At 35.1% G+C, this 13,388-nt stretch overlaps 1 protein-coding gene across 1 annotated transcript in view; it reads left to right on the top strand.

The window, feature by feature from the left end:
* Positions 1–8,672: 8,672 nt before the first annotated feature.
* Positions 8,673–13,388, top strand: part of Asz1 (ankyrin repeat, SAM and basic leucine zipper domain containing 1) — a 42,896-nt gene continuing 38,180 nt past the window's right edge. The window contains exons 1-3 of the mRNA XM_005332272.4: positions 8,673–8,807; positions 9,234–9,333; positions 13,177–13,299. Coding sequence (XP_005332329.1) covers positions 8,691–8,807; positions 9,234–9,333; positions 13,177–13,299 — 340 coding nt within the window. The 5' untranslated portion in view covers positions 8,673–8,690. The remainder of the gene's footprint in view (positions 8,808–9,233; positions 9,334–13,176; positions 13,300–13,388) is intronic.

The following is a 13,388-nucleotide window of genomic DNA, read 5'->3' on the forward strand; positions in this document are numbered from 1 at the left end:
GAGCTCAATTCCTTGATGAAAAATAGAATAATGTTTGCATAAAACAAATGAGAACCCTCCCATATACATTAAATCATCTCCAAATTACTTATATTCTCTAGTACAATAACAATGCTATATAAATAAGTTCTATGCCATATTGTTTGGAGAATGATGATAAGGAGAAAAGACTATACATGTTCAGCAGAGAAGCAATTTTTAAAATTTAAAATTTCTATCTTCAGTTGGTTGAATCCGCAGATACAGAATGTGGTGATAGACAACCAAATGAATTTTCCAGTTAATGACATAGGTAAGTTTTTAATTTTATTCATCAATCTGTGATATATATTAGTTTAATACCTTGTCTTATAATTTCAACAGTTATAATATTATTTAGAATACATTGTAAATACTTGATTGATTAATTTGATTTCTTGTAGCAAATAATTTGTCAAAAAGCCCATATTTTAGTATCTGCTTTAATTCAAGAGCCAGTTGTATGTTTTGAGCTCTCCTTGGTGTTTATCAATACACTACTAATTTTAAAGTGTCCTGTATTCAAGAAAATTTTGGAAATAAGTTTATAGAATTTCATTATTAGTTGCTTTTTAATCCAGTTTTTAAACTTGCAAATTTTTGCAGTGTTTTTCACCACAAGAATGCCTTTGTATTGATAAGCCATTTCTATTCCTCAGAGTCTACAATTATAATGTTGTGGTTAAATAAAGGTTAGCATAATCTTAAGAAGTGTCTTCTACCATATGTATCTATAAGGCAGCAGGAGATACATTAAAATCTCAAAAGAAAATAATGAATAAAATGAAATAAAATTCTACAGACAGTAAAAAGTCTAAGAAGGTTGCCTTTACAAGTGAAGTAAATAAATAAATATTTAGTTAATTCAAACAAGAAAGAAACATAAAATCAAAGAAACTTATTCCATGAAACAATTCTTTCTAATTGTGAATCTTTATCTACCTTTCTATTTAACATCCATTTTAGAATTTAATTAACATCTTCTATATCATGAAGTCTAAATTGGTACACTTTTTTGGGAGGGGGCTGGGGAGGGTGGTACTGGGAAATGAACCACTAGGTACTTGACCACTTAACCATATTCCCAGCCTATTTTTTTCCTTTTATTTAGACACTGGGTCTCACAGAGCTGCTTAGCATCTCGTTTTTGCTAAGGCTGGTTTGATCCTCCTTCCTCAGCTTCCCAAGCTACTGGAATTATAGTTGTGTGCCACCATGCCTGGCTCCAAATTTGTACTCTTACTTTCAATGCCCAATTTACCCCATGCATACATATTCAACTCTGCTTTTTCATCCATTTTCCACCATTGAACATAATCATCATTCTCCAAATTGTTTAGGTCTATAATTTGGATGTCATCCTGAACTCTCTTTCCCTATCATCCTACTTCTAACTTATTAGATATTCTTATCTGCTATCTCTATAGAACATGCAAATATCCTGAATTTGGCAAGTAGACTCCATTAGATAACTGAGAGCCTGCTATATCCTTCTTCAACAACCATTTTCAACTGTGAGCTCCCTACTAGAATATTTGAAGAAACAAACATAGCACAAACACTTTTATTAACTTGATCCTCCATACTGTATTACTTGATACCCTTAATCAACATCCATTTTCATAAATTCCAGGTGAATTTTTTCTTCTTTACAGATTTAGCATGTGATCTCATCTAAGAATATTCCTTAAAGAAGCAGATAAGAAGTCACTCTTGTTTTAATACCTTAACTTCAACATTCTTGACTTTTTACAGTTTCTTATTAAAATTGCCCTAGACCCAATTCCTGAAATCTTTCTTTATATTCACTAATTCATGTGATTGGTATGCTTCTATACATATAGCCTTTTCTCCTTTCAAGCCAGTGATATTTTTTATAATGTTAACTCAGATCCTTATTATTTCCCATCATATTAAGAGAACAGAAAACATACATTGGAGAAAAGATAGCTTCTTCAACAAATGGTACTGGGAGAACTGGAAAGTCACATGCAGTAAAATGAAACTAAATCCTTGTCTCTCACCATGCACAAAACTTAACTCAAAGTGGATCAAGGATCTAGGAATTAGACCAGAGACCCTGTGCCTAATAGAGGAAAAAGTAGGCCCAAATCATCATCATGTCAGATTAGGCCCTGACTTCCTTAACAAGACTCCCAAAGCACAAGAAATAAAATAAAAAATTAATAAATGGGAAGGACTAAAATTAGAAAGCTTCTTCTCAGCAAAAGAAACAAATAATCAATGAGGTGAAGAGAAAGCCTACATTTTGGGAGCAAATTTTTGCCACATGCACATAGATAAAGCACTAATCTTCAGGATATATAAAGAACTCAAAAAGCTTAACACCAAAAGCAAACAACCCAATCAATAAATGGGCTAAGGAGATGAACAGACACTTCTCAGAAGAAGATATACAAATATATGAAAAAATGTTCAAATCTCTATTAATTATAGAAATGCAAATCAAAACTAATAGTTCATCTCACATCAGTCAGAATGGCAATTATCAAGAATACAAACAATAATAAGTGTTGGTAAGGATGTGGGGGAAAAGGAACATTTATACATTGCTGGTGGGAATGCAAATTGGTGCAACCAATCTTGAAGGTAGTATGGAGATTTCTTAGAACAGTTGGAATGGAACCACCATTTGAACCAGCTATCTCACTCCTCAGTCTATATCCAAAGGACTTAAAAACAACATACCATATAGTAACACAGCCATATCAATGTTTATAGCAGCTCAATTCGAAATAGCTAAACTGCGGAAGCAACTTAGATACCCTTCAATAGATGAATGGATAAAGAAACAGTGATATATATACACAATGGAATATTACTCTGCATTAAAAGAGAATAAAATGATGACATTTGCAGGTAAATGGATGGAGTTGGAGAATATCATTCTAAATTAAGTAAGCCAATCCCTAAAAGCCAAAGGCTGAATGTTCTCTCTGATAAGTAGATGCTGATCCATAATTGGGGGGGGCATAAGAAAAATGGAGGAACTTTGATTAGGAAAAGGTGAGGAAGAGGGGGGGTATGGGGGCAGGAAAGATAATGGAATGTGATGGACATAATTACCCTAAGTACATGTATGACTGCACATATGATGAGACACTACATTGTGTACAAAGAATTGAAAAGTTGGGCCGCAATTGTGTACAATGAATCAAAATGCATTCTGCTGTCATATATACCTAATTAAAATAAATAAATGATTTTCTTTAAAAAAAAAGAATACACCTAAGAGAGGCCTTCCCTGAAATTCCTATTTTAAATTTCCATTTGCCTCTATTACCCTCTATCCCCTTTACCTGGCTAATTTTGCTTAATAGAAATTATTACCTGATATTTAATATACTTATTCATTTGGTTCTTTGGCTAAACTATAAATGTTCTGAGGTCAAGAATCTTATCTGTCTTCCTTACAATTTGTTCCCTGATGCCTAGAAAATACAGTAGCAGCACAGTAAGTATTCATGGACTCAACTAATGGTATATAATAAAAAGATATTAACATAAAAGATTTCTTATCTTTTACCTTAATTGTCTTGAGAACATAAATTCTAATAATTGAAAAAATATGTATTTTTTGCCATTTTATGCCTGCAAAATTATCTCCAAATGAGAGAATTAACCCAACTGAAACTCATACCATATTAAGATTTTAGGATCCCCATAGGATATTTTCAAAATTTTGAAAATAATACCATACATACTCCTATAGAAAATAAGAAAGAATTATGAGAATGTGATAAAACTGACAATAAGACAAGTTCCCACAAAATAAAGCATCATCATTTGTTACGGCAAAATGAACTGTATTACCTAATCATCACTAATGTCTGAGTCAAAGCTTAAAAGTTAATAAAAAACAAACTCAAGAACTAGGAAAAGCCTAAATTTGAGTAACATTTACTCTTGTGTATAGCTGGTTTCTTGCCCTCTTTGTTTTACCAGTTTCCTGTCATCAGTGAACCAAGCAGAACACTGCAGTCTTTAATGTAGTGGGTAGGTGGTTTTCTGACCCATTCCAGGAAGTCACACTTGGGAAATTCCCAAATGTTTTCAGACAAAACCAAATTACCCATGTCTTATCTGGCCAGGAATAAAACTTGTGATTTACCTGTAAATGAATCATAGTTTATTCTGAGTCTGGTTTTCTAGTAAGAAGATGAAATCTTTGGAAAGGAGTGCTTCCCTCTACAGTGTGGGAATCAAACAAATGGTACAAACAAGTATCCCCAAGGACAGAGTGCTTACACTGGCATTATGCTTTCTAAGTTAAACCTGAGCACAACTCTAGAACCAAACAACCTGTACAAATTCAGTTTATCCTACTTATCTGATCTTGGACAGTTTACATAACCTTTCTATACTTCTGTTCTTTTATCTGTAAAATGGAGAGATAATGGCATCTGAAAAAAGTATACTGAAAATTATATGAATTATTGGATATAAAATGCTTAGTGAGGCATTAGAACACATGAAAGTATGGAACCTGCTGTGCCTTCATTTCCCCTTCTGTTACATTGTTTTGTTTTTGGTAGGGCTGGGGATTGAACCCATGCCCTTGTACATGGGAGACAAACACTCTACCCAACTGAGCTATATCCCCAGCCCCGCTTCTGTTACATTGATACAGCATCTACTTCCATAGGATTCTGTGAAGTTAACTAAGTTAATAGAGGTAAACCCTTAGGATATTAACTAAAATATAGGAAGCACTATCATATGAATATTATCATTATTATTGATATTATTTGAGTTATAATTCAGTGCAAAATTTTTGAAGCACTGATCTCTCCCTTATCTTCTGCTTATTTGATTACTATTTCTTAAGCCCCTTGTATTGCTCCCTTTCCTTTGGTGGTTTCCTAAAGGAATAGAGATCCCTAAGGATATATTCCCAGACCCCAATCTCATCTTCTTTCTTTCTTGGTAATCATCACTTTAATATATCATTGCCTTTTAGGGAGATGACTTTTTATGTGTAACCAACAGCCTAGGACTCTCTGAGGAACTCCACATTTATCTGGACATTAATGTTCCTTTAACATTTATGCTCTTGCCACCTCTGTATTATGTTATTTTATTATCTACTTTAACTTCTCTCCTCATCAGCCTTCACATCTAATTACCAAATCCTATTGATTATAATTCACAATAAATTTTGAATGCAACCTCTCCTCTCCAGTTTTCCTGCCATTGCTCTATTTCCCAATTATAATAACCTTGTAATTGGACATGCTACCTCATAAAATCATGCTCTGAAATTAATACCACACATAATTCAGCATAAGATGGATATATATTATGACATGGGTCTTGGAAACATTATGCTAAGTGATATATATGGTATATTGAATTGAATAGTGTCATCCAAAAGTTCATGTCCACCTAGAAACTATAAATGAGACATTTGGAAATAGGGACTTTGCATATGTAATCAAGTTAAGATGTGGTTATGAGAGATTAGGGTAAATCCTATACACTAATTTATACCCTAATATTACTGGTATTCTTATAAGAGGGAAGTTTTGATACACAGAGAATGCCATTTAAAAAGGGAAGCAGAAATTAAAGTGATGCATCTACAAGCCTGCCAAGGGTCTCCAGCAATCCCCAGAAGCTAGAAAAAGACAAGAAAGTAAGTAACTTTCCCCGGAGCCCTCAGAAGAAGCATGGCCCTGATGACACCTTGATTTCAGACGTCTACCTTCCAGAACAGTGAGAGAAAAAAATGTCTGATGTTATAAGCCGTGTCATTTGTGGTAATTTATATCAGTGGCCATCGGAACAAAACAGATGATGTGGATATAATACTTTTAATTACCCATTCATCAATTAGTGGATATTTGAGTTGTTTTCTGCTTTTGGAAAATATGAATAATGTTTCTATTAACATTCATGATTTATGATTTATGATCAATTTGAGTTAATTTTGTAAAAGGCATGAAGGTTATGTTGATATTCTTTTCATTTTTAACCTATGAATATTCAATTGCTCCAGCACTACTTTTTGAAATGACTATACCCTTCCTCCATTAAATTGATCTTGCATCTTTGTCCAATTAGCCATACTGTAATTGCATGGTGCCATTTCTAGGTTCTCCATTCTGTTCCATTGATCTGTATCACAAAGTCCTAAATCAAAAGCTACACATCTTGAAATAAAGTACAGCAATTCCTCTTACTTCATTCTTCTTCTTCAGAATTGTTTTAAGTATTCTAGTTCCTTTACCTTTCCATATAAGTTCTAGGATAATGTAATCTGTATTTACAAAAGCTCTTGCTGGATAAATCCCAAGGTTTAAAAAAAAATACTTGTATGTGGATAACTCCCAAATGCATATATCCAAGACAGGCTCTCTTGAGCTCTTTACCTCTAAACACCCACCTGACAATTACCCTTGGTTGTCTGGTTTTGAATTAATTTTGAGATGCTCATTATATTTTCAAGTTTATTTTGTTATCTTCCCTCATCATAATAAATGATACCACTACTTATCCAGCTATTCAAACCAAAAGACTTCTCTAAAAAAGAATGTCTTTAAATTCTCTCTCTCTCTCTCTCTCTCTCTCACACACACACACACACACACACAAACACATTTTCAAGACACATCTTTCATTAGCTTAAAAATGTTTCATTTATAAGTAGCTCTTAGCAGTAAAACCCAAACTCCTTACTTAAGGCCCACAAAGTCCTCTTATCTCACACTTCTTCCTTCATGAAGCTCCAAGAAAAGCAAGGATTAGGGTGCCCGAGATACAAAGTTTAAGGGGGCCCTCATTGCATTTACTGGTGAGTACATCCTTAAACTTTGCCCTTTGGGCCCTTATTTATCCACCATGTTTCTAGACCTGGATCTCAACTTTTGCCTGCCTTACAGACTTGCCTAGACATCTCTACTGCCAGGCAAGCTCTACTCTCCGGTTTTTTATGACTAAATAATCTTTGTCATTTGGGACCCTCTTCAAACTTAACTACCCTATCTAAACTTATAATAATAATAATAACAATAACAACAACAGCAGCTAGGATTTATTAACCTTACATTGAGATGGGCCCTATTCCAAGCCTATTTACTTAATCTGATCTTCATAACAATTCTTTTTGGTGAAATTTATTAGCATCTCCATTTTACAGAAAAGTTAACTGGTACAGAGTCAGAAGCAAAGTAAATTGCTCAAGGGTTCACAGCTACAACTAATGATTCCACCAGGAAACAATCTAAGTGATTTGATTACAGAAACTGAGCTACACTAGTTTATTTTCTTTAAGGCCCTTACTATCTGAAAGTCTCATTTATTTGCATACTGTCTCTTTCTCATTAAAATGTGAGCTCCACGAGGGAGCTTGGTTTGTCTTTGATGTTGTCTAGTCAAACCTAGGTGTGCCTAGCTATATCTAGTAATCCATAACATGTACTGAATGAATGCATTTAGAAAGACAAGTGTGAGCCCAAAAGAACTTACTTAAAACTACTTATCTTTGAGAACCCCTCAAGTAAATAATTTCAAAATTTTGTAACAAAGAATCTTCAAGGAAAATAATATACTGCTTAGAACTTTTTAAAGAACGGTGCATGGCTACTTTCCGTTTAAATAATCTTGGTGCATAAATGTGCTCTATTCCCTGAAGAATCGACTTTTCTGTGGTGGCAAGATAATCAATGTGTTATCAACATTCCATCTAGAAGTTAGAAGTGGAAAAGTTTTTGACCTTGGGCTTCTTTCACCTGAAGTTATTTGAATTACTTACTTCCTGTCTAGTTGTTTAAATCTTTTCATTCTTTCCAGCTCTTTGGATCCACTGTTCCCCTACACTCTTCATTCATGGCTGTTTTTTCCTCTGGGGCATCTATATTTCACAGCAGCCAAGTGTTCTCATGGTCTAAAGTTTCTAAATCTGAGATCAAGTGAAGTGTAAAGAATTCTTTGAAGCTTGGCGGGCAGCAGCACAGGCTTGTAATCCCAGAGGCTGAGGCAGGAGGATCATGAGTTCAAAGCCAGCCTCACCAAAAGCAAGGCACTAAACAAATCAGTGAGACCCTCTCTCTAAATAAAATACAAAATAGTTCTGGGGACGTGGCTCAGTGGCTGAGCGCCCCCGAGTTCAATCCCCGGTACTCTCCTCCCCCACCGCAAAAAACAAACAAACAAACAAACAAACAAAACTTTCTCCTGGCTCCTTGTTGGTTGGCATTTGTCTGAAGGCATTTTGAGCGTGGGTGGCGCATCACCAACAGGAGTCCTCTCCCAGGGTATACACATTTAACAGCAGGTTTGGCTGGGGGATGGCGAAAGACCTGGAAAGCCTGGTCGTCTTTGGTTCCAACCACAACTGGGCATTCCACGCCCAGCAAAAACTTCGTCAAACAAATACGAAATGGCGGGAGAATTCCTGAAAGGAATTGGAAGTCCTGGTCTGGATCCTGTCAGCCTGGCTGACCAGGCGGACACGCCAAGAGTTGCCACCCCTGATCTCTACCCCTTTTCTCCCTTAGTCCGAGCCCCCAAGGTGAAGTGTGGGCTGCGCGCAGATATGCGCCTGCGCCGGGAGGCCAAGGCGCTCGCGCGTGGCTCCTTCCTGCGCAAAGCTTCCCGCGCATCCCTGTGCGCACACACTGCGCAGGCGCTGGAAGAGCGTCCAGGCGGGCATGGCGGCGGGCGGTGCAGCGGGCCCCCTGCGGGGCATGGCGGTGGCGGGTGGAGGCGAGAGTAGCGATAGCGAGGATGACGGCTGGGAGATTGGGTACCTTGACCGGGCATCCCAGGTAGCAGAGGAGGCCTTGTGTTGACAACAGCTGTTGTTGGCTCCTGGCTTTCGAAGGCCAGTCCCAGCCCGGGGAAACTTACTAACTTCCTTGCCAGTGTTTCCCTTTTTACCTGTGTTTCTAAATTGGGGAGTTTAAACCGAATCGAACCCGCACTTTTTTCTTTTGTTCCCCAAATGTGGTTTTCATCGGATGCACTGCTTTGTCTCGTGGATGGAGCTCCTTGCTTGGGTTTGGACCTATCATCGTTCACTCCTTCTAAAGATAGTTTTAGACATGGAGTCTTCACTAATTTACATGTCGACCAGACCAAAACCCTGACATACCGTGTACCTCATCAGACATTACAATTTCCTGATGTACTGGAAATGAAAAGATGTATAACACGAGTTTCACTTTGTGCTTTTTTTTTTTTTTTTTTTTTAGAAATTAAAAAGGCCGTTGCCTATAGAAGAAAAGAATGAAACGTTTAAGAAAGCATTGACCACTGGAGATATTTCCTTAGTGAAGGAGCTCCTAGATTCTGGTGAGAGTTAAGGGGTAAAGTAAGCTGAACACAGTTTTCTAAGTTCACAAGCATTCCTGGTTTCAGGAGGCTTGTGTTGCTTTCCAACGAAAACGCAACCAATAGTTAATACATCAGTTGTTCTTTTGAGTTCTGTCTGCCTTATTTTCTTTGCCCTTACATTGAGAGTGCCACCCTAATTAGTTTCCATCGGCTCTTCCAGTTCGTTCAAAAAGTGGTTTTTGTTTTTCAGCATTTACTTGGCTGTAATTTACATTTCTCAAGAATTGTTTCTATTTATATATTTTGTAGTTTTATGGTTTTTCCTCCTTCTGTATTTTTGTTGTGGTGGAATAAGGTCTGAGCTTAAATATTATTTTAAAAAAATAATATTTAAACTTGGATATTTGTTCCAGGTTTATTGCCCACTCACTGTAGTTTCTTAGGAAAATTAAACTTGTGGAACATTTGTTTGTTTATGTAAAACATCACAATTCTGTCCTGGGTTCCATTATACTCTTCTGTGAATTAAATATTTTTAAAATTACTTTCACATACAAATGTAAATTGTTGATTGAAATGGTTGAAATTATGCAAAGATATAGCAGGCATTTACCATCTAGTTATAGCTACAAAACATTCACACACAAAATAGATGAGATTGTATATAGCAAAATATTTTTATTCAGTGTTAGAGATGATACATGGTTTTTGTAGAAATTAAAACCTTTTGGAAACAAGTCGGATCCATCTTTGATTACTAACCATGAGAATGCATTTATAAAAAAGGGGTTGTTGGGGAAAGATAATTAAAATAAGATAACATGTAAATTAAGGACATAGAACATATAAACAATATATAAATGTTAGTTATTATTCTTAGCAAATGAAAAAGATGTTTGATTTGGTGGACAGATGGTGGAACTTGGGTTTCTATTTGAAGAATGAACTTGAATGAAATTTGAATAAGGAGAAAGAGGCCAGAATAACTAATATGACTGTATGTATGGTGTTTGTAGTTTTGGATGGAGTAGAATAGGCAGAATTTTTTTTTTTTTTTTTTTTTAGAGAAAGAAATTTGTCCTGGGAATAGGACAATGAAGGTGATGGAGGCTCTTAGGACTGGATATGATTGGTAGCAAATATGGGTTTTTGAGTCTTTTGAAAGAGCCTACTGCTAAGTTTTTAGTCAATCATTTGAAATTTGGTTTTAATTATTAAAACTGAAAACATTTAAAAAACCAATAATAAATATATGGGTATAAGGTAGACAGATACCTTTTTGTCCCTACTCTCACCCCTATTACTGTTGGTTTTGGGGTATTTTACTCTGCTTCTCCTTATTTAACATTTTAAAAACTATTTCTGTTATTTTGCCTTTGAATTTATTTCATTTTTTTGAAACATATTTCAACACCATTGAAAAACTTTAATTAAAAGTGAAATCATGCTAGGCAAGATGGCACAAACCTGTAATCCCAAGAGCTCAGGAGGCTGAAGCAGGAGGATCATGAGTTCAAAGCCAGCCTCAGTAATCTAGCAATGACCTAAGCAACTCAGCGAGACACTGTCTCTAAATAAAATATATAAAAGGGCTGGGGATGTGGCTTAGGGGTTAAGCGCCTCTGGGTTCAATCCCTAGTACAAAAAAAAAAAAAAGTAACAGGCATTTACTAACATTTTTAGTTCTCCATGAAGTATTTTACATATTCAAGAAAGGTACAGAAACACCCTTCCACCCACACACACAGATGACCACTTTTCCTACAGTTGAGGTGTATTATTCCTATGAATTTTTATATTTTTATGATATATGTATATATCCGTAAACAATGTAGTGTTATTTTTATGTTTTTGAGTTATATAAGTATATTGTGTTAATCCTTTAAAATACCTGTTTTAAACACTATACCTAGAACTTAATAATGTAAATATTAGAGGTGATGATTGATAAGGATTTTTATACCAAAATGAATTATTTATTTTTGTTTCATGTCTTTTCCTTTTTCTACATTTACTATCACAATTCAAGCAGTACTATCAATAAGAAAAGAATGAGAAAACAATGATTTTTTTTTTCTGAACTCATCATATGCTTTCAGTTGTAGTAGTTTATTTTTATTTTTTTAAATTGGTTGTTCAAAACATTACAAAGCTCTTGACATATCATATTTCATACATTTGATTCAAGTGGGTTATGAACTCCCATTTTTACCCTGTATACAGATTGCAGAATCACATTGGTTACACATCCACGTTTTTACATATTGCCATACTAGTGATTGTTGTGTTCTTCTACCTTTCCTATCCTCTACTATCCCCACTCCCCTAGTTGTAGTAGTTTAAAGAAGAAAATTTGTTAGAGGTGACCAGTTGGGATAGCATTTTATGTAGGTACTAAGATGGTTAAGTATTATTTTCTCCCAGTGTTTTTAATTTACCTTATACCAATTAAAGTGAGTCAGTTGGGAATTGGAGATACATGGTCTTTCAGTGAGTTGATGTTTCAACAGAAAAAAAGTGATCCCTGCCCCAAGTTTGTATTTTCTTGGTGATAGTCCCTTCATCTTTGCAAGTGGAATAATTTATAGCCACGGACTATAAAATCTGTAAATTATACAATGTTAAAGCCAAATCCATATTCAGTGGTATTTCCACCTACAGGTATTCCTTTTTTGAAATAAAAATGTTGTTTTCCTTCTTGAGACTAACAAATACTACTTAGGTTGAAGAGAGAGATTGCCAATCAATCTCTACGACCTTATAAAAAAGGTTTCACCTAATTGTAATGGATTGTGTTCATTACTTTATCCTTATATTACATTTTCTATGCTCTTTCCCAGTCCTAGAACATTTTTTTTCTTTCTTTTTTTTTTTGTGAGTGTGTATGTAACCAAACTAATCAATGTTATTAGGAAAATCATATAATTTCAAGGATTTTTATCATTAAATATTTAAAGATTTGAAGGTCATTGGATTCTTGTCCTAGTTAGTATCTATCCCTAATTCCACTCTGAAACTTTATCCTGCTCCTAAGGCCTGATATCTCATCTGTGAAGAGAATTCTAGCTCATTGCTTATTATTCATTTTTCTAAGGTAGAACCTGATAGTAATTTTCAATTTGTTCTTTTTTTCACTTTCTCAAAGTAATGTTAAATTCTGATGATACTACTTTTGAATATTCTTTATACAACCCCTTACCCCATCATGCTCTTTCTCTCCTGTGCTTAGTGTGGTGTTTGTAAGTTGGTCTTCCTGCATCCTGCCATTCTCAACAGTGATATATCTGTGTTGTCTTTATAATACCGATATAATGATGTTAATCCCTTGTTCACAAAGTATAGTTTGTATTTCCTAAAAGATATTTTATAATAACCTATCTTTCTAACTTCATTTTTTATCTGATTACCTATGGGTAAGTTTTGTGTTGAAAGGGAAGTTAGGATGTCTTAGGGAAATTTGTGGTATTCACAATCTTGGATATTGCCCGAGTATAATATTCTAATGTAAAAGACATATATTCCCTCCGTGAAAGCTTCCCCAACTCCCCTAGAGAGAAAAAAAGTGGCATAGAAAAACTTATTATACTATAAACTATTTTATATTTATATTTTATAAAACATTGGTCAGGTCAGGTCTCTTAGAATATAGCGTCTATAGTGAAACTAAAGTTAACAAACTTATTAGTCACAATATTACTATTTTTCTAGGACCATTATTACCAAGAAATCCTCTTCTAGAATAAACTATATGGTGTATGTCTCCATGCATATATATGTTACACACACTACAGTGAGGGTCTTCTTGCTATTGTTTTGTTTTTTTATGGTGAGACATTTAAAACCTTGTTTTTGTGTTGACAGGCATTAGTGTAGATTCCAGCTTTCGATATGGATGGACTCCTTTGATGTATGCTGCTAGCGTTGCCAATGTAGAGATGGTTCGGGTCCTTTTGGACAGAGGTGCTAATGCAAGCTTTGATAAGGGTAAGATGTTTGAGATAACTTAACTGGTTATGTCTACCATGAATCTTTGAATCCCAAGCAGCAATTAGGCAAGGGGGAATAAATTAAAG

The sequence above is a fragment of the Ictidomys tridecemlineatus genome, chromosome 2, assembly GCF_052094955.1.
Source record: "Ictidomys tridecemlineatus isolate mIctTri1 chromosome 2, mIctTri1.hap1, whole genome shotgun sequence".
NCBI lineage: Eukaryota > Metazoa > Chordata > Mammalia > Rodentia > Sciuridae > Ictidomys > Ictidomys tridecemlineatus.